The sequence below is a fragment of the Salvelinus alpinus genome, chromosome 1, assembly GCF_045679555.1.
Source record: "Salvelinus alpinus chromosome 1, SLU_Salpinus.1, whole genome shotgun sequence".
NCBI classification, from domain to species: Eukaryota; Metazoa; Chordata; class Actinopteri; order Salmoniformes; family Salmonidae; genus Salvelinus; species Salvelinus alpinus.
Genome location: NC_092086.1, coordinates 25,548,102 through 25,570,531, shown reverse-complemented (window position 1 = coordinate 25,570,531; position 22,430 = coordinate 25,548,102). Strand labels below are relative to the sequence as shown.

At 43.9% G+C, this 22,430-nt stretch overlaps 2 protein-coding genes across 3 annotated transcripts in view; both read right to left on the bottom strand.

Moving 5' to 3' along the window:
• crebbpb (CREB binding protein b) overlaps positions 1–6,865 on the bottom strand; it is a 75,475-nt gene extending 68,610 nt beyond the window's left edge. Inside the window, exon 1 of the mRNA XM_071412173.1 lies at positions 6,001–6,865. Coding sequence (XP_071268274.1) covers positions 6,001–6,088 — 88 coding nt within the window. The 5' untranslated portion in view covers positions 6,089–6,865. The remainder of the gene's footprint in view (positions 1–6,000) is intronic.
• Positions 6,866–7,284: 419 nt separating this feature from the next.
• Positions 7,285–22,430, bottom strand: part of LOC139581535 (adenylate cyclase type 9-like) — a 98,641-nt gene continuing 83,495 nt past the window's right edge. For both annotated transcript variants that reach the window (XM_071411522.1, XM_071411436.1), the window contains 8 exons: positions 21,337–21,447; positions 20,645–20,901; positions 19,813–19,915; positions 18,739–18,953; positions 14,914–15,073; positions 14,672–14,814; positions 14,287–14,310; positions 7,285–13,996 (listed from right to left, as the gene is read on the bottom strand). In XM_071411522.1, coding sequence (XP_071267623.1) covers positions 12,487–13,996; positions 14,287–14,310; positions 14,672–14,814; positions 14,914–15,073; positions 18,739–18,953; positions 19,813–19,915; positions 20,645–20,901; positions 21,337–21,447 — 2,523 coding nt within the window. In that variant the 3' untranslated portion in view covers positions 7,285–12,486. The remainder of the gene's footprint in view (positions 13,997–14,286; positions 14,311–14,671; positions 14,815–14,913; positions 15,074–18,738; positions 18,954–19,812; positions 19,916–20,644; positions 20,902–21,336; positions 21,448–22,430) is intronic.

Sequence of the window (22,430 nt, the reverse complement as noted above, 5' to 3'; positions counted from 1 at the left end):
GGATTACTTTTATTTATATAAATAAATAAGTAAATAAGTCCAATGATGGTAGTGACAGCCCATTACTGCTTATCACATATTTACCATAATTTATTCACATTACTTTAAAATATTAAGTTATGTATATTACATTTGTTTATTTGATGACTATTATTTCATTCCAAGTCATCATCTCCTCTCTATAGAGCTGCTGTCAATGCTGACTGTCAACAATCACTATCTCAGTAGTTCTTTAAAGTAAATAAGGCATGACTGCTAAATACCATCTATCAATCCCTTAGATAATGTATGTTCAGGTAGACATACCTTGTGAAGCAACATCTGTTCTCTATATCACCTCACCATTGCGTATTATTCTCTCTCTTCCGTAGCAGGAGTAAAACACAGACCGGACAAGTAGATGAGCAATGGATTATGGCCATTGTAGTTAATTACAAGGTTTTATGCACTAAACTACATAGAATATTGGCCTATTGGAAACTACAACTCCCTACTACATAACACGGTCCAGGCAGGATCTGATTTATCTCTAGAGAAACTGTGCAATGTGCGAATTGAGTTCACAAAAAAACAGAACGAAATGGAATTAAAATAATAATTGAACCAGTGTCGGTCAATTAGTTGTTTAAAAACAGAAAAAAAGAAATGGCTCAGCACTACCAACAGGACAGACAGCAGCAGCTCTATAGAGAGGAGATGACTTGGAATGAAATAATAAAGTCATCAAATAAACAAATGTAATATACACAACTGAAATATTTTAAAGTAATGTGAATAAATGACAGTTAATAAGTGATAATCAGTAATGGGCAGTCACCACCATCATGGGACTTTCATGAAAAAATATATTCTGTGTTACAGCAGTTAACCCACATAATACATAGTGCATTTAATGAGGCTGACCCCATTTAGTCGACTGGTCGATTGTTAGGCTGTTGGTCGCCCGAGATTGCTTTAGTTGAGCGGTACCCAATTTTTTTTCTTTTTTTTTTAAATACACCTGTCTGATTCGCAATGAGTGGACTGATCCATTGTGGAGGCCGTGGAGATGGAACAGTCCATTTTAAGACATGTGTTACTGAAATGGTATAGGATTATATTAAGTCAGAACAATAGTGCAACATTATTGCGCTCTCTCCCACGTTGGATAGCGGTCGCTGTCCGTGGTTCTGAAACATCAGCGTGCTGCCGAATTGGCACCGTCACCAAGAACATGTTGCTATGTGCATAACAGCAGAGTTAAACAGCATATTGGTGTTGAGAACAATGCAGCGAAGGCAGGAGATGAGAAAACAGGTCTTGCCTTGTCTAAGAAAAGTATGGAGCAAAAACCAACTTATAATAGGGGCCTCGCAGGTGGCGCATTGGTCTGGTTTCGAGTCCAGGCTCTGTCGCAGCCGGCCGCGACCGGGAGGCCCAAGGGGCGGCGCACAATTGGCCCAGCGTCATCCGGGTTAGGGAGGGTTTGGCCGGTAGGGATATCCTTGTCTCATCGCGCACTAGCGACTCCTGTGGCGGGCCGGGCGCAGTGCATGCTGACCAGGTCGCCAGGTGTACAGTGTTTCCTCCGACACATTGGTGCGGCTGGCTTCCGGGTTGGATGGGCATTGTGTCAAGAAGCAGTGCGGCTTGGTTGGGTTGTGTTTTGGAGGATGCATGGCTCTTGACCTTCACTTCTCCCGAGTCCGTACGGGAGTTGCAGCGATGAGACAAGACTGTAACTACCAATTGGATACCACGAAATTGGGGAGAAAAAGGGCTAAAAAAATATATATATATATTAATTTCAACAAAAACTAAATATTTTTTTTAATAGGCCTATAATTAATAGCCTAAATGTGCCTGGTTTATAAATATACATATATATCTACATAAATAAAACAGATCCTGCTTCTGTTGCCTGTTTGTTAAATAGCCTACTAATTCTGTGAGCATCAAGACTCATGCAACCACAACATGTCAGATAACAATTTCACAAATGTGGCTGTTTTTAATCTTTGATATGCTGTAATAAAGCCTTTAATTTGCTTTCTTAAGAACAGCCTCTAGTATTTTTTAGAATGCATTTAGTGTTGTGTACACTGTTCCAAATTGTCAAAAAAAGTTAGCCCTCCTTTTTCTTGATCTCATTAATAATAATCATTATAATAATAAGTAATGGCATTATCATTAGTAGGCTTAGTATAGCAGCCTGGTATAACCACCATTGAGCTATAGGCCTAACATGCTGACCAAACCGGATGTGCCCACACATTGATTTTGTTCACCCAGACCAGAAGAGAACAGGACACGCAGGTTAAAACATATAAAACTAACTGAACCAATTATATTCATTTGTGGACAGGTCGAAAAGCATTGAACATTTATGGCAATTTAGCTAGCTAGCTTGCTGTTATCTAATTTGTCCTGGGATATAAACATTTGGTTGTTATTTTACCTGAAATGCACAAGGTCCTCTACTCCGACAATGAATCCACAGATAAACAAATTCAGTTTACCGTTTTCTCGTCATCTCTCCTCCTTCCTACGGCTTCTTTTTCTTCTGTGGACTTTATATGGCGGTTGGCAACCAACTTCACGGGGCATTGGTAGAACCGACTGGAGTGTGGAAGTCAGTTCATCTTTCAATCACCCACGTGGGTATATGCCTCTAAATACCAATGAGGAGATGGCACGTGGGTATATGCTTCTAGAAACCAATGAGATTTGAGAGGCCGGACTTGCAGCGCATTGAGCTTCACAAATATAACCTATTTTTATTTTAGTGTCTGGCCATGCATATGCTCGCTAAGGAGCACGAGCAGTGTGGGTGCAATGATTGAATAACATGTATGTGTACATTTATTTTGCAACGCACGCGACAAGAGTGGTGTGGTCAGCATGTTAGAGCGCATCCTGTTAAGTCTTATACCGAAACTTACTTGGGCATATATTTCAATACTTATAGGCAACAATCAATCATTCATGTTATCACACAGCATACAAGTCATTCATGACTTGAAATGCAATCAAGCTTTTTAGTTTTAAAATAAATCAAACCTTGAATAATAAGCGTAAACGATAAATAAACTTTCATTTCAGAAATTGCATTCACGAATGCGACTGTTTTTAGTCTTTGCTGTATTAAGGCTTTCCCAAAAAACTAAACGTTACAGACTCTCTGGTAGCTTATAATTTATTTGTGTTATTTACATTGTTCCAAATAGTCCAGAAAATGATATTGTAATCTAACAACACCTGTTTGGAACACACAATATGCACAGCGCTTGCTCCTTAACAAATTTTTCTTGATCTCCAGTATTTTCAACAACTAGTCACATTTATTCCACAAATCTGACTTCCCGTTTTCCTCCCAAGTAACTCGTAAACATTCCCCCGTTTTGAGTTTGTCATGTCCTCTGCATCCATTTCTGTGTTACGGTGTTCAGAGTTTGTTATAACCAATTCATTGATGTGATAATGATATCCTATAGGTCAGGCCCTATTGGTCAAGTGCATGCGATGAATAAATATGTCTTGTAAAGAGAGCAAGGGTTGAGGGAATGTTTTTCCTAAACAAATTAGGGATTTCAGTAACATAACTTTTCAGTCAGAAATGGCTGTAATTACGTTGCAGCTTCAGCAACACAGACAGCGCAATAAACACTGCTGATGTTATGTGGTGGTCGCTGCAGCAGGGAGGAGAGAAACAACCAGTGCTAGTCACACAGTCACTCGCTGTCATTTTTCTTTAACACAGAGCAGCAAGTCTGAGCCCGGCCTGGCAGAATCAAATCAAGTGCGGTCGGACTCCCTCTAGTCATTTGTGTGTCTTAATTATTTCATTAAACGGTTCGCTTAAATCATAAGACAAGCTCAGTGGATATCATGGATTTGATTAAAACACATAAGATGTTTAATCATTTCAATCGATTGGTCGAAAGAACAGTTGATTATTGTCAACAAAGATTTGGTCAGGGACTGCCCTAATTGTTTTATTTTGTATTACAGCATATAACCCACATAATGCATAGTCAAATAAATAATGGAAACCAAAATATATATATATTTTTCAAATAATTGAACCGAACCCGACATTAAAATGCACTAATCGCTTAGCTCTAGTGCGTGGAGGGAGGGAGTGGTGCAGCTGCCACAGCAACGTCATACAATGTTAAGCATAAAATATAACTGGTTGTTAAATAACCATGTTAAACGATATGTTGGCTGGCTACGGCTAGCGATATGAGGCCAGGAACCAGGGGAAGTTGTGCAGGTTCAAATCAAATTGTATTGGTCACATACACGTTTGGCAGATGTTATTGTGGGTGTAGCAAAATGCTTGTGCTTCTAGCTCCGAGAGTGCAGTAACATCTAACAAGAAACAACTTACCAACATATATCCAATAGACAAATCTAAGTAAGGAATGGAATTAAGAATATATACATATATGGATGAGCGATGTCAGAGTGGCATGGACTAAAATACAGTAGAATAGTATAGAATACAGTATATACATATGAGATGAGTAATGCCAGATAGGTAAACATCAAAGTGACCAGTGTTCCATTTCTTAAAGTGGCCAGTAATTTCTAGTCTATGTCTATAGGCAGCAGCCTCTAATGTGCTAGTGGCTGTTTAGCAGTCTGATGGCCTTGAGATAGCTGGGATCGAGACACTGAAAAACAGCTTTGACACACCTGTACTGACCTCGCCTTCTGGATGATAGCGGGGTGAACAGACAGTGGCTCTGGTGGTTGATGTCCTTAATGATCTTTTTGGCCTTCCTGTGACATCGGGTGCTATAGGTGTCCTGGAGGGCAGGTAGTTTGCCCCCGGTGATGCGTTGTGCAGACTGCACCACCCTCTGGAGAGCCTTGCGGTTGCGGGCGGTGCCGTTGCTGTACCAGGCGGTGATGCAGCCCAACAGGATCCTCTCAATTGTGCATCTGTAAAGGTTTGTGAGGGTTTTAGGTGCCAAGCCAAATTTCTTCAGCCTGGTGAGGTTGAAGAGGCTCGGTTGCGCTTTCTTCACCACACTGTCTGTGTGGGTGGTCCATTTCAGTTTGTCAGTGATGTGTACGCCAAGGAACATGAAGCTTTCCACCTTCTCCACTGCAGTCCCATCGATGTGGATAGGGGGGTGGACCCTCTGCTGTTTCCTGAGTGTTTGGGTGGGTACAGTGTGGTGGTAGACCCTGAGGTTAGGTTTAGGCTTGATGTGCTTCTCTCTCTGATAAAAACTAACCAAGGCAGCGCTGTGGTAGACTTTTGTTATTATCTGGGAGGCTAGGTTTATGAGCACAGGAGACCTGTCCATAAACTTCACCGCAGGGCCCCTATTCAAGGGCAGCGTCCAAGAAATTCCTATCGGTTTCACTCTGTATGAACATTTATATAACTTACCTTCAAGTTCATGTTGACACTTCTGTTGACTGTGCTCATACAATAGTCCTATACCGGTAGGTTAACAAGTGTCTGTCAGTGTTGAAATGAACCAAATTCAACAGGTTGCACTTTTCTTTTGAACAGACGCGGCGGCTATATCACAAGTCTAGTCTGCGTTCGGACCGCTGCTCCGACTCACACTCCACCGCAATGACATTATCCGGAACATAGGCGTGACAAGTTTTCAGAGGCGTAGCTAGTAAACGGAGAAGGAGCGACAGACACATCAGCACATGGTGCAATACCAGCACCGCCAGTAGGCTGACTTTACTACCAAGGCATATGGGCAAGTCGAGAAGAGAGCAGCGGAGGATTGGCTACTAGAGACGGGTGACTGTAGATTCAGTGACAGTCGGGTGTGACAATTTAATACCACGAAAAACTAGACTGCAAAGCTCGAGAGCAGACATATGAAAGTTCTAAGTGAGGAACATTGTGCACGAGCGAACGCAATCAACACCAGACAAAATATAAAAGTAGTTTTCATTATCACTAAAATAACTCATGCATTGTTAGCATACATTTATTTTATCACTAGACTGACGACAAAATAGGCTCTACTTGGTGCTTACCTGGACCATCTGACGCTGAAAGCGCAGGAGAATTGAGTTTCGGTCGCTTTGCGTTGGGAGGTCCGACGTCCAGCAAATTGTCAGCCATTCTGATCGGTAAGAATGATCACTAAATAATGATGCAAAATGAAATTCGACTCCTTCCAGCTAGATTTTTTTATGGCAACAATCTTCTTTCTTACTCACACCCCATGTATAGGGGTATTTAACCAACTAGCTGGCAAGATAGAAAAATGCTTGCACTAGTCAGCCGAGTAGAATGTTTCAAAATAAAGGCAACAGCGCCACGCTTCGCCGCTGACAATCACCCCATGATAATCCAACACCCAACACCCACATAATTATCGTTAATAATTATGGCCAAAAAATATTTCGGTTCACGAAAAATAAATTAAAATAGTAGCAAAAAAAGTATATAGTGTGGATTCAAGACCCTTTCTCCATAAATCCCTAGATAGGCATCTTTAAATAAGCGCCTTTTCCCGGTCCAAATGAACAGCCTTAAATTCAATTTTCGCCTCCAATAAAGACAAGAAATTTACAAAAATATTTTGTATGCGCTGATGTATTTTTCTCGATACTGTCTCTCGATAAATACATCGTCTCGGAACGGAGATACGGAGAAGCAGCGCTCTCTGAAGGGGAAATCAAATATACGAGGGGCTCTCTAGACGACAAAAACTGATCCAATCCTCGTTTTTTCTCAATAATTATCTTCGAAGGAATAAAGACTTCGATTTTCTGCAGAATAAAGCCGTTTGAGCACGGTCTAAATGGCTCGTTTCGGTCTAAAGAATAATGCTCTCCCGAAATCCTGATTCTGAGCCGCGTCAAGATGGCGGCTGTTGATTCCTCCGATACAAAAAGTTTTTTTCTTTCTAGCTAGACTGGGGGGGGGAGGGGCTGTGCAATCACGCCCTACGCAAACCTATGCCCTGCCGTGCGTCATGTGGACGTACATCAACAAGCCTCTAGGGGTGGAATAACCCAAAAAATTAAGTAGCTGTCAAAGCACTTTCTAACCTAAAGTGTTACAGAACAATGTACAAGTGAGCAGTTATTGTGCAGCCCCCCATATACATTGTGTATCATGCGTCTCCAAGTCACCAACCCTCATAAGACCATTTTGGGGCACTTCACCCTTGTCCATCCATCTAGTCCACTACATTTGTATCAATTTAAGGAGCCAAACAACAGAAGTTTACATGTCAATTGTAAATGCATCATCAAAAGTTGTAATAATGGGTAAATATCAAGCAATGCAAACAGAACCATCCAAACAAGTCTCAGAAAAAAATCACTTTATTCCTTTTTTTTTAAACCTTCATTTGCAGACCCCTCCAAAAATGCAGCGTGCTATATAAAATACAGTGGGAGGGAGGCCAAAGATCTACCAGCCACAACTGTACAGTAGGCTTATATGAAACAGGGTCTGAAAACGTTAACAGAAATCTAGCAGTGTGATTTTACCTTGCAGGGTGTTGATGATATAGCCTGGTCCCAGATCTGTTTGCACTGTCTCGTCAACTCCTATGGTCATTGTTTGCTGTTACATTGACCATAGGAGCTGCCAACAGCACAAACCAATCTGAGACCGACCAGGCTACTCATGGGGCAATACCATGGGATCCCTTAGGATGGAGAGATCTGTCGCCTAGGCCTATATAGAAGTAGTGGTGGCAGGAAAATGTCCTTATAGGTCCTTGTCAGAGTCCCATGTGGCTCAGTTGGTAGAGCATGGTGCTTGCAATGCCAAGTTGTGAGTTCGATTCCCACGGGGCACCAGTATGGAAAAAATGTATGCTCTGGATCAGAGTGTCTGCTAAATTACTCAAATGTAAATTGACTTTGACATACTGAGGTGGAAAGAAATGGACAAGTTCAAGCAGCACACAATCCTAGGTTAGAGCATCCCTCTCCCACAATCATACAGTTACACAAACATTCGTACAGGTAGGTACACACACATACTATACATGCAGGCAAACATGACATTTGGACATAATTGTAACAGTGTTCTAACATTTATCTAACCTTCCATGTATTCCTCAACCATTCAACAATGGCACCTGTATAAATAATACAAAATATAAAATGCATATGTACATACAGAGTGAGTGCTTTGTGCAAAATGTATACATACTGCATACATATCGTACTAGTGAGTATAGAAACAACCCGTCATCAATGTGCACGACAAGCTAATGAAAGAGGGCGAAATAAGGCCAAACATACATCAAATCAATGACATCTATATTTGGCATCAAAACCAGTCTCAATGTGCCATTCTGTTAGTTCACAACGTTTCAATCCCATTGTCAATTCATGAAGTCCTTTTTGCAATGAAGGCAAGTTAGTACAAAAAAAACTAAGCTTTTTTTTAAGTAGGGAACACAATACCCTTTTCACACTACTGAGCCCAACCGAGCTGTACTGAGCTGGTTCGGTAACACGTTCACCACAGTTGCAGTGTGAAATGAAAATAGAGCCATCATCACAGTACGGTTCGGACTGAATTGGGCATAAGATTTGAGCTCCAACACCTCTATAAGAGTTAGCCTTAAATTCAACTATTTATTTCCCTTTGCTTTCTAAAGAACGCTACTTATCCAGCATCAACACGATAAAACACCAGGAATCCATAGGTTGATAAGCAGAGTTTCTCAAAAGCAATAAGATAAGTTGTAGCTAATATCTAGGTTTTATCTTCCTTTCATGTGTCCAGACCTCAATTATGCAGATTCCCCTTCCTTGGGACATTTAGCAACATAACACTGTGTGAAGTTTATTATTTAAACTGATTGTTTCCAATATGTCCCTTTATTGTAATCAATGCAATTTGGGTAGGTTACAACAAGGGTTGCACGCTCATAATCGGTAAGAATACATTTGACAATTTGAAAACAATCCCGTTTGTAGATTAATGCACTTAAAATGGGCCTAACCCCATTCAAGCAATTCTACACAGTACAACAATATCCAGTCAAACAAAGCAAAACTACATTTGTGTTATTCCCTGTTTTTTAAATCCACATCAGAACAAATAAGTGGCAGCTGTGTACCAAAAAGTGACAATGAACTGCAATATTGAGTTTCATACTCATATCAGTGATACTACATGTTGGAAACAATTGCTCAGCAGGTTATGTAGTAGAAAAGGCACATGTCAAATTCATATAAAAAGTTCAAAGAACTTGGATGAGAAAAATATGTGCACATGTAAAAAAGCCAAACAAATGTATATTCAAGGAGGTTTGAGAAAACAAAACGGGGCAATCTTAATTAAATGATATAAGAGTTGATTTAGAGAGGATTTTTCTATGACTGAAAAGGCACTACTAGCAAACTCTTGCAGTACACACAAGGAACCTGTAGAAAAACAAATTATGGCACTACAAAAGAGAAACTTAAGTGCTGAAAGTTGAAAGATGCATTTAAAACCCAAATGATTGCTGGGATATCCTGAGTATCTCCATCTTTACTAAACTAAAACATGTTGCTTTGGAGTCTTTTACTATGAACATTTACTTCCCAAGTTATACTCCTAATTCAGAATGCTTTGATATTGTACCTTTGAGGTTTCAAAGTATGTCTGAGGTCAAAAATAATATAAACGTTTCCATCCCCAGTTTTTATGTGAGTAAAGTCATATCGTATAATTTTTTTTAAATCACAACATCTGTGATGGAAACAGGAAGTTTCGGTACAATTTTATAAATGCCGAAAGATAATTTGTTTGTTCGACGGGGTGGGGATCTTTCTGTGTTGGTAATTTTTTTATCAATTATGCGAGAAATGGCAGTGGAAATGCCTTTAAAGGTAAATATTCATATAATAATCATATCGAAGTAAACCTTGAGTCACGCAATGATAAGCAGTTTATTAGGCTACAGATGAAATAGGCCTAACTTCTGATGACCTTCACAGGGTGATGAAAGTGCACAGTGATCTTGATGCTCCTTTCCAATAAATCTCCAGGGTCTGATTCTGGTGACATGTTGATCCATGCTTGGCTGCCGTTTGAAAAATACACATTTTCTCGCTCTTATCCATAATAATCTCATTATGTAAACGAGCCTATCCTCATTGTATCTGCGAGCTGTTGGCTAGAGCACATGTACCAAGACCAGAGTAGGCACATTTGCTATTTTACCCAACAGTTTTTTTATAGCAAAACTATTGGTAGAGTTGAAAATGGAATGGAAACACACTGAACTTTAGATTTTTATTTGGTACGTGAAAACTTAAGTGAAAAAGTACATTTTGTGTGCTCTATGTCATCATGCACTGATTTTTATCCGCAACAAGTCCGTTTGGTGGAAACACACCACTGGTGGAAAAATGCGCATATTTTCTTTATGTAGATTTTAGAATATTCGCATGAAAATCTGTCGCCAATTGGATGGAAACCTAGTAGTACCATTACTTGTTTTGTTATTTCCCCCGAGCACCCAAGCCCTTTTACTAAAACTGAGAGAAAATGACAGGGATGATTAGACTTGCAGTTGGAGGAAATGCACTGTACAGTTTACCATACTCAATTCTCTCAAGAAAGGGTCTGATAAAACAATGCATACAGTACACACATATATATATATAAAAAGAAAACAACAAGATCTCAACTTCAACAAAACAAACACACAAAACAAATAGGAAAATATGTAGCACTGAACATGCACACTTTACATGTTTATTTTCACATGTTGTTTACATGACGCATGTTAGAAATGTCCCTTATTATCCAGGATCTAATTTGTCAGGAATGCTGTAACAAGAGGAATCGGGTGCATTCCCCCTGGCATGTATTTCTAAATAGCCGGACGGTAGAGTAACAGGAGTGGGGCGTGGCGATAGCATATCAAGTCCTATTTGAAGGTCAATATACCAATCTACCATTCCGTTAAACTGGATCACTCAACATCTTAACTCAGGTTAATCTGGTTAATCTGTTTGTGCTCTTGCCTATTCCACATGATATGTACGTGACGCACATGTAACAGTTTTAGCAGATTGTTAACTGTATTGTAAGCAAACCAGCACGTTCAATAGAAACAACCTATTAGGAGGCCTACCTAGAGGGGTGCACTTCAAACCTCAACAATGGTAGCATAACAGCAGATTGCATTCCTGTAAAAGACTAGGAAGAGGTTATGGCACATGAACCAACCTGTGGTGCTAAAAGTTAGCTTTATAGACTTGCAGAGCTAATGTGCAGTTGAAGCTAATTAATGATATGTTAAAGAGTTAGGGTCAAGTCCTAACTTAAACATTTTCACTTAGTCATGCATTGATGTCAATGGGAGACCTCGACATAAAACAGACTTAAGTGGGAGTTAGGATTCAGCCCTAATTACTATTACCAAGGTCTAGTTGACGGCTTGAGGCTGGTAAGACAGAGGTCCTTACTTTTAACCAGGGCCAGGAGAACAGATACCACATCAGCAAGAGGGATTTCATTATTTCTTAATCCCACTCCCGACCTTCTTCCCACGGTTTCATCAGTTGCAGAATGACAACTTACAGCCACCTCTCCACATGAGGCCGTGGACGGCAGTTATTACTGTAGTGTAGCACACAGACACAAGCACACAGTCAAGCCTTCCGACTGATGTTCTAGATATTGTTGTGGGTTTGTCTGAGAGCGCTGTGCGAGGCCTGTGCTTTTCTTAGACAATTTAAAGTGATTCACTGTGAAAAGACGACTCCATCTTGCTTCCCCATTTGTAACCCATCATTCACTCTTCACTGTGGCATTCCTTATTGCTCCGATTCTTGTAAACTCCTTAACTACAGTAATAAAAGCAACACAGACCAAAGACAACTGTAACAAACTGACAGAAACCAAGCTTTTGCCTTAAAATGTACATAAGGTTCACAGTTTTGTAGTGTAGAAGTCTTTCCCAGTTGTCTTTTCCCTTTAAGTTTCTTCTTCTTTCCTTGTCCAGATCAGCTTGGTCTACACATTATTTTGTGCTAAAGGCACTTAATCAAGACATAAAAAAACAAAGGCGAGAAAAAAAAGCCAAAAACATACAACAAAAAAAAGACTAAAGATGTTAGTGAGAATCAAGTAGATCATAGGAGGCTGGGTTTCTATAGCAACATAAGTTCAGTAATAGCGCCCATCGTACTTTCCCTATCTTCTTATTCACTCTTACTGTGCCCACCAGATACATCGGTCGTGTTCAGTGGACATGAGCGGGAAGAAAACAGACCTAGTATCTGAACTTGTTCAATAAGAAACGCTAATTTTCGCTTACAGTTGCAAAAAGATTTACAAAGGCGTGTCCTAATGAGCACGAACCTGGAGAAGAATTGACAACTGAGGAGCCAGAAACTGGTTTCTTACAGTCTGCCATTTAGGTGCTACCTCCTTCTCGTCACATATGACTGTTCCATAATAAGCTTCAACTGGCAGGAATGCAAGAAAGGCCGTGCTTAAAGGGCTGAAGGCTAATGCAAAAAACTATCGCAGACATAACAGTCTTAGAGTTTCGTTAGCTCGCCAATAATGTCATCATCGTCCTTCTCCTCTTTCTCTTTTTCCACCTGCTTCCGTGACTCAGTTGCTGTGGCATTCTGAGGGGAGAGAGGCTGGAGGGAGGCAGGCGCCACAGGTTTTGGTTGTTGGAGGACGTTTGTTGTAGGAGCTCCAGCTAGACTAGTGGTGGGCAGATTTGGGTGTTGGACGTTGGTTGAAGGAGTTTCACCTTTATTAGTGATGGGTAGATTTGGTTGTTGGACTGTCAAAGTAGCTCCAGCTTGACTAGTGATAGGCAGGGAGGCTAGACCAACGTAGGATGATGAGGAGGAGCGTCTGGCTGCGATGGTCTCTGTAGTAGTAGGGCTACAGTAGTATTGTTGCCGACTGTCTGGCCTATCTCCAGCCTCCACCACCCCCCTCTCAGGCCGCAGCAGACCTGTGGACACCCCAGAGCTGAGCGAGGGACTGGTGATACTGGGTACGCCAGCCATGGAGCTAGGCACCATATTAGAGAGCTCATCCGTTGGCGAGCGCCCGATACTCCCGTCCACCTGCACCCGGATCTCTGGCGATACGGAGAGCAGGTACTGGGGAACGGGGGCACCACTGTCTGCACTCTTGGGGAACAGAAAGGTCTTCATTTGACCTTTGCCCTTGACGTTGACTGTGCCGCGGTAGTCGAAGTTGTAGTCCATGGCACTGAGGGCGCAGTAGCTCTCCTCGCTCACCTGCACGCGGCACTCCACGCCCGTGGTGTCCATCCGACTGGCAATGTTCACAGTGTCGCCCCAGATGTCGTAGAGCAGCTTCGTGGTGCCGATCACCCCTGCGGTCAAAGGGCCGTGGTTGAACCCGATGCGCAACTTGAACTTGAAGCCCAGCATGTTCTTGTTGAAGTCGTCCACCACGCGCATCATCTCCAGTGCGAAGTCAAACAGCGCCCGCAGGTGGCCGTGCGGGTGCGGCGCCTCGGCACACTGCTGCGCGTTCAGCCCGGCCGCCGCCATGTACGTGGCGCCGATGGTCTTGATCTTCTCGATGTTGTTGAAGGGCGGCTCGCGAAGCAGTTCGTCAAAGTCACCGATGAGCTCGTTGAGCACGCGGTAGCACTCTTTGCCGCCCTCGTAACTCTCCTCGTAGAACTCGCTAAAGTTAACGATACTGGCAAAAATCACGCCAACGCTACCATGGTTTTTGGAATAACTCTGAGTCACTTTGAGCTGCTCTGCCACGTGGATGGGGATGATGTTCCTAAGCAACCAATCGGCTTGGTCCCTCATGTTCTGGATCTTGATGCGGTGCTGGTCGGCCTCCACGTTGCCGTGGTAATGGAGGCGGTAGCTGACCTCAAACTCGCGGTTGAGGAACCAGACGAGCAGGAGGAGCAGGAAGAAAGCCACTCCCACCTCGGGGCCCAGCAGGTCCTGGAGGCGGGGCACGGGGTCAGCGGCGGGCTCAGGCTGACCATGTACAAGACTGCTGCGGTTACTGTTGTGGGTGGCGTTGCCAGACCTGGAGGAGAGAGAAAGGGAGGGAGAGATAGAGAAAGAAAGGGAAAGGGTGGAGAAACAAGGAAGGAGAGAAGAAGGGAGTGATGGAGAATGAGGTAGGGAGGTAGAGATGTAGAGAAATGTAGGCAGGGAGGGAGAGAAGGAAGGAGGGATGGAGAAAAAGAGAGAGGGAAGGAGTTAAGGAAAGGTGGAGTGAGAGAGATATATTTATAATCTGAGAATACAGCATGGCCTTCCAATGATACATTGTGAATGCATCATTAGTTGTATGGATAACTTCCTTCTACTCACCAAAATAACATACTGTTGGCAGAACTGGAAGACAGAGGAGACAAAAACACGAGACACGGTCGGATGAGATTAATCGAGTCCACGACAAATTAAATTCCACACAGTGTCAGCACAAAGGAAAAGTCATACTAATTTATGACATTGTGGTAATATTGTATACAATATCCTATCGAACTTCAGTGAGTGGATTAAATGGGTAATATACAAATTTGAGGGTGGTAACATTTCTCTAGCCCCGTTCCTCAGTTGTTTACCAAAACAGTGACAGGGTGTCACGTGTTGTTATTGTTGTTTGAACTGCAGATGCCCCTTTCAGGTCCTTTCCGACCAACAAAAAAGGGCCATAAATGTGTTAAAAAATAGAAGCCATCATAACGTGCCTGACCTGCAGGGTGGGCTGAAGAGCAGGGCGAACAGCACCAGTCCCACCACCGTGGCCATGGCCGAGCGCATCCAGCAGCTCAGCTGGCAGAAGTTACAGTACTGGATGATGGCAATGATCACTGCACAGCAGGTGAGCATGGTGAACTGGGAGACACCGATAGAGACACAGGAAGGAACAATCGTTAGCATTAGCAAACTCTGGAGGAAATTACCAGGGCAAATGAACAGAATAGACACGCTCACCTGTATGGAGAGGTGCATGTCACAGGTGACGTGTGAGAAGACGGACACAGCGGGCAGGGACACCAGCACGGCACCTATCAGGTGACGGGGGACCCAGCCAGAGATGGCTTTCAGCAGGGTCCTAGTGCAGCTCATCACGCTGTCCAGGTAGAAGGCCATCCTGGGAGAGGAGGAGAGGAGGTTCGCTCAGAGAGGGCTGATAGACAGTACGTGTACAGTAATCCAACCCCATTGAAAAACAGGCTAATGGCCTCCCCTTTTCCCCATCTTCAAACCTCATCCCACTTAGTTCTCTCCCTTCCTTTACCATTCTCCCCCTCTTCCTCTCCTCCCCAGTTCCAACCCACCCCTCATATCACTTTCCCCTCTTCTCCCTCCTCCTTCCATCCCTCTGAACTTCTTCCCCCCTTTTCCTCCTCCTCCCCATTCCTCTCTCCCTCTCTTCACCTCTCCACCTCTCCTTCTCAAATCAAAGTTTATTTGTCACGTGCGCCGAATACAACAGGTCACCTTACAGTGAAATGCTTACTTACAGGCTCTAACCAATAGTGCAAAAAGGTATTATGTGAACAATAGGTAAGTAAAGAAATAAAAACAACAGTAAAAAGACAGGCTATATACAGTAGTGAGGCCATAAAAGTAGCGAGGCTACATACAGACACCGGTTAGTCAGGCTGATTGAGGTAGTATGTACATGTAGATATGGTTAAAGTGACTATGCATATATGATGAACAGAGAGTGGCAGTAGCGTAAAAGAGGGGTTGGAGGGTGGTGGGTGGGACACAATGCAGACAGCCCGGTTAGCCAATGTGCGGGAGCAGTGGTTGGTCGGCCCAATTTGAGGTAGTATGTACATGAGTGTATAGTTATAGTGACTATGCATATACGATAAACAGAGAGTAGCAGCAGTGTAAAAAGAGGGGTTACTGGGGGGGCTCAAAATGCAAATAGTCCGGGTAGCCATTTGATTACCTGTTCAGGAGTCTTATGGCTTGGGGGTAAAAACTGTTGAGGAACCTTTTTGTCCTAGACTTGGCACTCCAGTACCGCTTGCCATGCGGTAGTAGAGAGAACCGTCTATGACTGGGTTGGCTGGGGTCTTTGATAACGTTTAGGGCCTTCCTCTAACACCGCCTGGTGTAGAGGTCCTGGATGGCAGGAAGCTTGGCCCCAGTGATGTACTGGGCCGTACGCACTACCCTTTGTAGTGCCTTGCGGTCAGAGGCCGAGCAATTGCCTTACCAGGCAGTGATGCAACCAGTCAGGATGCTCTCGGTGTTGCAGCTGTAGAACCTTTTGAGGATCTCAGGACCCATGCCAAATCTTTTTAGTCTCCTGAGGGGGAATAGGCTTTGTCGTGTCCTCTTCACGACTGTCTTGGTGTGTGTGGACCATTCTAGTTTGTTGTTGATGTGGACACCAAGGAACTTGAAGCTCTCAACCTGCTCCACTACAGCCCCGTCGATGAGAATGGGGGCGTGCTCGGTCCTCCTTTTCCTGTAGTCCACAATCATCTCCTTAGTCTTGGCTACGTTGAGGGATAGGTTGTTATTCTGTTCTGGTGCCAGAATAACCACCCAGCCAGGTCTATGACCTCCTCCCTATAGGCTGTCTCGTCGTTGTCGTCTGCAAACTTAATGATGGTGTTGGAGTCGTGTCTGGCCATGCAGTCGTGGGTGAACAGGGAGTACAGGAGGGGACTGAGCACGCATCCCTGGGGAGCTCCAGTGTTGAGGATCAGCGTGGCAGATGTGTTGCTACCTACCCTCACCACCTGGGGGCAGCCCGTCAGGAAGTCCAGGATCCAGTTGCAGAGGGAGGTATTCAGTCCCAGGATCCTTAGCTTAGTGATGAGCTTTGAGGGTACTATGGTGTTGAACGCTGAGCTGTAGTCAATGAATAGCATTCTCACATAAGTGTTCCTTTTGTTCAGGTGGGAAAGGGCAGTGTGGAGTGCAATAGAGATTGCATCATCTGTGGATCTGTTTGTGCAGTATGCAAATTGGACTGTGTCTAGGGTTTCTGGGATAATGGTGTTGATGTGAGCCATGACCAACCTTTCAAAGCACTTCATGGCCACGGACATGAGTGCTACGGGTCTGTAATCATTTAGGCAGGTTGCCTTTGTGTTTTTGGGCACAGGGACTATGGTGGTCTGCTTGAAACATGTTGGTATTACAGACTCAATCAAGGACATGTTGAAAATGTCAGTGAAGACACCTGTCAGTTGGTCAGCACATGTCCAGTGGACACGTCCTGGTAATTATTCTGGCCCCGCAGCCTTATGTATGTTGACCTGTTTAAAGGTCTTATTCACGTCGGCTACGGAGAGCGTGATCACACAGTCATCCGGAACAGCTGATGCTCTCATGCATGCCTCAGTGTTGCTTGCCTCGAAGCGAGCATATTAGTGATTTAGCTTGTCTGGTAGGCTCGTGTCACTGGGCAGCTCGCGGCTGTGCTTCCCTTTGTAGTCTGTAATAGTTTGCAAGCCCTGCCACATAAGACGAGCGTCAGAGCCGGTGTAGTATGATTCAATCTTAGCCCTGTACTGACGCTTTGCCTGTTTGAAGGTTCGTTGCAGGGCATAGCAGGATTTCTTGTAAGCTTCCGGGTTAGAGTCTACCCTTTAGCTCAGTGCGAATGTTGTCTGTAATCCATGGCTTCTGGTTGGGGTATGTACGTACAGTCACTGTGGGGACGACGTCCTCGAAGCACTTATTGATAAAGCCAGTGACTGATGTGGTGTACTCCTCAATGCCATCGGAAGAATCCCGGACATGTTCTAGTCTGTGATTGCAAAACAGTCCTGTAGTTTAGCATCTTCCTCATCTGACCATTTTTTTATAGACCGAGTCACTGGTGCTTCCTGCTTTAATTTTTGCTTGTAAGCAGGAATCAGGAGGATAGAGTTGTGGTCGGATTTACCAAATGGAGGGCGAGGGAGAGCTTTGTACGCGTCTCTGTGTGTGGAGTACAGGTGATCTAGAATTTTTTTCCCTCTGGCTGCACATTTAACATGTTGATGGAAATTTGGTAGAACTGATTTAAGTTTCCCTGCATTAAAGTCTAGCAGCGCCGCCTCTGGGTGAGTGGTTTCCTGTTTGCTTATTTCCTTATACAGCTGTCTGAGTGCAGTCTTAGTGCCAGCATCTGTCTGTGGTGGTAAATAAACAGCCACAAAAAGTATAGCTGAAAACTCTCTAGGCAAGTAGTGTGGCCTGCAATTTATTTAGTTGTTAACAAATATGCACAGACCGCCCCCCCTCGTCTTACCGGAGTGTGCTGTTCTATCTTGCCGGTGCAGCGTGTATCCCGCTAGCTGAATATCCATGTCGTCATTCAGCCACGATTCCGTGAAACATAGGATATTACAGTTTTTGATGTCCCGTTGGTAGGATATTCGTGATCGTACCTCGTCTAGTTTATTGTCCAATGATTGCACGTTGGCGAGTAGTATTGACGGTAACGGCAGCTTTCACACTCGCCTTTTCCGGGTCCTGACCAGGCATCCGGCTCTTTGTCCTCTGTACCTGCGTCGCCTCCTCTTGCAAATAATGGGGATGATGGCCCTGTCGGGTGTTTGGAGAATGTCTTGTGCTTCTTGCTTGTTGAAGAAAAAATCTTTGACTAATCCGAGGTGAGTGATCGCTGTCCTGATATCCAGAAGCTCTTTTTGCCGTAAGATACGGTGGCAGAAACATTATGTACAAAATAAGTTACAAATAACGTGAAAAACACCACATAATAGCACAATTGGTTGGGCGCCCGTAAAACTGCTGCCATTTCTTCCAGCGTCATTTTCTCTCCCCTAACCGTCTTACCGTATTGACAGCACCAGCGCCAGGGCCTCCAGCAGGGCGGCCACGGCAACCAGGGTGAGGGCCGGGGCAGGCAGGGGGGCCCCAGGGAGAGAGAGCAGGGGACGGAGGAGGCAGGCCAGGGAGAGGGCCAGGAACACTGAGCAGCACAGGACCATGTCCAGGAAAGAGCTGAAGGTAGGGCTGGCAAAGGTCTGTACCGCTGCCTGGGTCTCCACCTGGGGACGGGAGGGAATAGATACTTTGTCATTTGAAATGGATTGATATGCTATCACAATACACGCCAACCTCATACACACACAAAGACACACAAGGCTGAGAGCAGCACAGCGTTAGCCGCCGTTAAGTGCCTTACTAAAGGCACAATGGCAATGAATGGTACCTGTGTCCGGTTGCAGAGAGTAAAGAGATAAAGAGCGGGAGGGTTTGGAAAGGGTAAAAGAGAGAGAGCAAAGGTTGCAGGAGAGAATAGAGAAGCATGAAGAATGGAAGTCTTAAAAGAACATTAATAAAACTGTCTCATTGTGATTAAGTAATAAGTATGAAACTGAACAAAACATTATCCAGACTTGAAGTTGAACATGCAGTTTCCCCACTGTACCAGCAGAGGGTATCACAAGCTAAGAGGACATTCCTATCGATGTCCTGCAGTGATTTCCCTGTCTTTGCCGCAGTCCTGACAGGCCATACATAGTGCAGTGCTTACAGGTTACTCAGAGAACACACACACACACACACACACACACACACACACACACACACACACACAGAGAGCTAGACAGACAAGGTGAAACGGATAGGGAGTCAGAGTGACAGATAAGAGGAAGACAGACAGACAGGCAGACAGGCAGGCAGGCAGGCAGGCAGACAGGCAGACAGACAGACAGTTAGTTTCATGTCCCTATCTACTAATAGATAGGGAACAGACATACCAAATAAAGGGAGGACGTGTTGACAGGGAGAGGCAGATAGCAAGACAGACAGAAAAGAGAGACAGAGACAGACGCAGGGAAGTAAACAGACAGACAGACACATGCAGACAGAGAGACAGAGTAACAGACAGAGAGGGATACACACCTCTTCCTGGTAACTAGTCCTGTAGGCAGACTCCAGGGTTCTGTCCAGGAAGGTGTGGCTCAGCTTGTTGATGGGAGGCTTGAAAAAGTAGTCCTTCATCAGACTGAGAGATGGACAGATCAACAGACATCAGTCAGTCAGTATAGAGAAGACAGACTTGGCGGGGAGAGAGTTACACCAACCTATCATACCACCAGGGCCGTCCGTGTTCATAAGGCATTTTGCAATGGAAAATGAGCTTTTCTTACTGGACAAGTCCAGATAGACCATCAACTGTATCATGTCTGTTTTCTTCCATTTGGTGCCGAATGAACATGACCCAGGTGCTTATTCAGTGGGCAGAAGCGTAAGGATCACTACAAACAAAATAGCACGCAGCAGATCATACCGCAGTGTGTGTTCTATATAGGATTGCAAAATTCTGGTAACTACCTCAAAACATTAGAAAAATATTATATATATATTTTCTATCCCAGTTGGAGAGTTCCCAGAATCGGGGGGAATAAGCAGGAAATCCAGATCCTCCAACCCAGATTTCTATACAACTGGGGATTTTAGGGAAAGGAAGGGAATTTCTGTAACACTAGTTCTATAAAGCACATTGTAAATAGACACACTGTATCAAAACAGACATTGATACCACATGAAAGATACATGTGGGTCTGCTTCTTACATAACAGTTCAGCCTTCAGCGATCAGAATCTTATCCTTTGATTCCCTTAGCCTGGTCTCAGATCTATTAGTGCTGTTCTGCCAACTCCCCAAAAAGCACCACCACATCCATCAAGCCCGGTTCCAGATCAGTTTGTGTAACATCCATCCATCGCCTCACCTGTCCTCTTTGATAACATCTACAAAGTGAGCGTCGCTCCTCTCTCTGAAGTTCTTGGAGCGCAGGGGGATGAGAGCAGAGTGGTCCATCCCCATGGCCCCTCCACCCCACTTCTTCTCCTTCTCCTGGAGCATCTCACACAGGGACGTTTGGCTGTTGGTCAGGGGCTCCTCCAGCCTGGGGCTCAGCAGACCGTTCAGGGCCTTAGGGCTGCGGCCTACGGGGGCCTGGGAGGGACATTTGAGAGATGCGGTGTCCTGGTGGAGTTGAGAGGAGAGAGGCTAGTGAGAAGCTGTGTGTTTGTGTGTGTGTGTGTGTGCGTGCGTGCGTGCGTGCGTGCGTGCGTGCGTGCGTGTGTGCGCGTGTGCTGAAACAGAAAGAGGAGAGTGAGAAGGGTTATACCTGAGGTCTTGGATAAGAGTGATTAGTGACTTAGTTAGTGAATCCAAATGAATCAAGACATTTCCGTTTGGCTAGGTTCTATAAAGTTATGTCAGGCTTGTTCTTGTCAGGTCATTCCATCATGTACAGTATGGCGATATAAATATGACTTCAGAAATAAAATATGATAACACTAAGCCTGGTTTTATGAACTGGGGTTGGATTTAAGTGAAGTCAGGTTGGGATGAGTAAAGGTCACGGCTAGGTTCAAAGGTCAAACGTTCACTAGAGTGAGGTAAGGTGAGGCAAACCTTGCTGCTATTGGTTGTGTGATCGTCATGGCAACCGTTCTGCACCGTGCCCTTCTCCAGAACCTGATCCTCCTCTGGAACTACAGCCGCACTGCAGGAGAGACAGGGAGACTGGAGAGAAGGAGAGAAAGAGAGGTATTTGTCTATTTATATAATTTACAGTGTCTTCACTCCTAGTATTGACAAATTCTTATACTGTAGTTTACACATTCACTCTTGTGTTGTGTGTGGTTAGTGTGCTTAGCCTAAGTATTGATTGGGTGCATCAACCACACACGCACGCACGCAAACACAAAACAGTTTTATTTTTCTTAATTCACAAATATGCAAACATATTTTCACTGTTAAATAGGTATTTATTTTCCAGGGCTTGTACTCTTCTTCTAGCTTAGGTCTTAAAACCACAAACCCAAATATTCTTAACAATACCAAAGTCTTGACATAATAATTATTCTAGAAACATGGTGTCATAGATACTCAATGTCCTCCAGGCTACAGGGAAATGTTACTTCCATCATTCAAACATAAACACCTAAAACAGGGTAGTGACTCGGGAGGATTGATGGTATAAACGGATCTTTCACTAAAGCAGATCAAAAAGGGTAACACCCATTTGGTTCAAACTCAACAAAGCACAATCCTTACTAATAAACTCAGCAAAACAAGAAACGTCACTTTTTCAGGACCTTGTCTTTCAAAGATAATTTGTAAAAATCCAAATAACTTCACAGATCTTTATTGTAAAGAGTTTAAACACTGTTTCCCATGCTTGTTCAATGATCCATAAACAATTAATGAACATGCACCAGTGGAACTGTCGTTAAGACACTAACAGCTTACAGACGGTAGGCAATTAAGGTCACAGTTATGAAAACTTAGGACACTAAGGAGGCCTTTCTACTGACTCTGAAAAACACCAAAAGAAAGATGCCCAGGGTCCCTGCTCATCTGCGTGATCATGCCTTAGGCATGCTGCAAGGAGGCATGAGGAATGCAGATGTGGCCAGGGCAATAAATTGCAATTTCCGTACTGTGAGACGCATAAGACAGCGCTACAGGGAGACAGGACGGACAGCTGACCGTCCTCGCAGTGG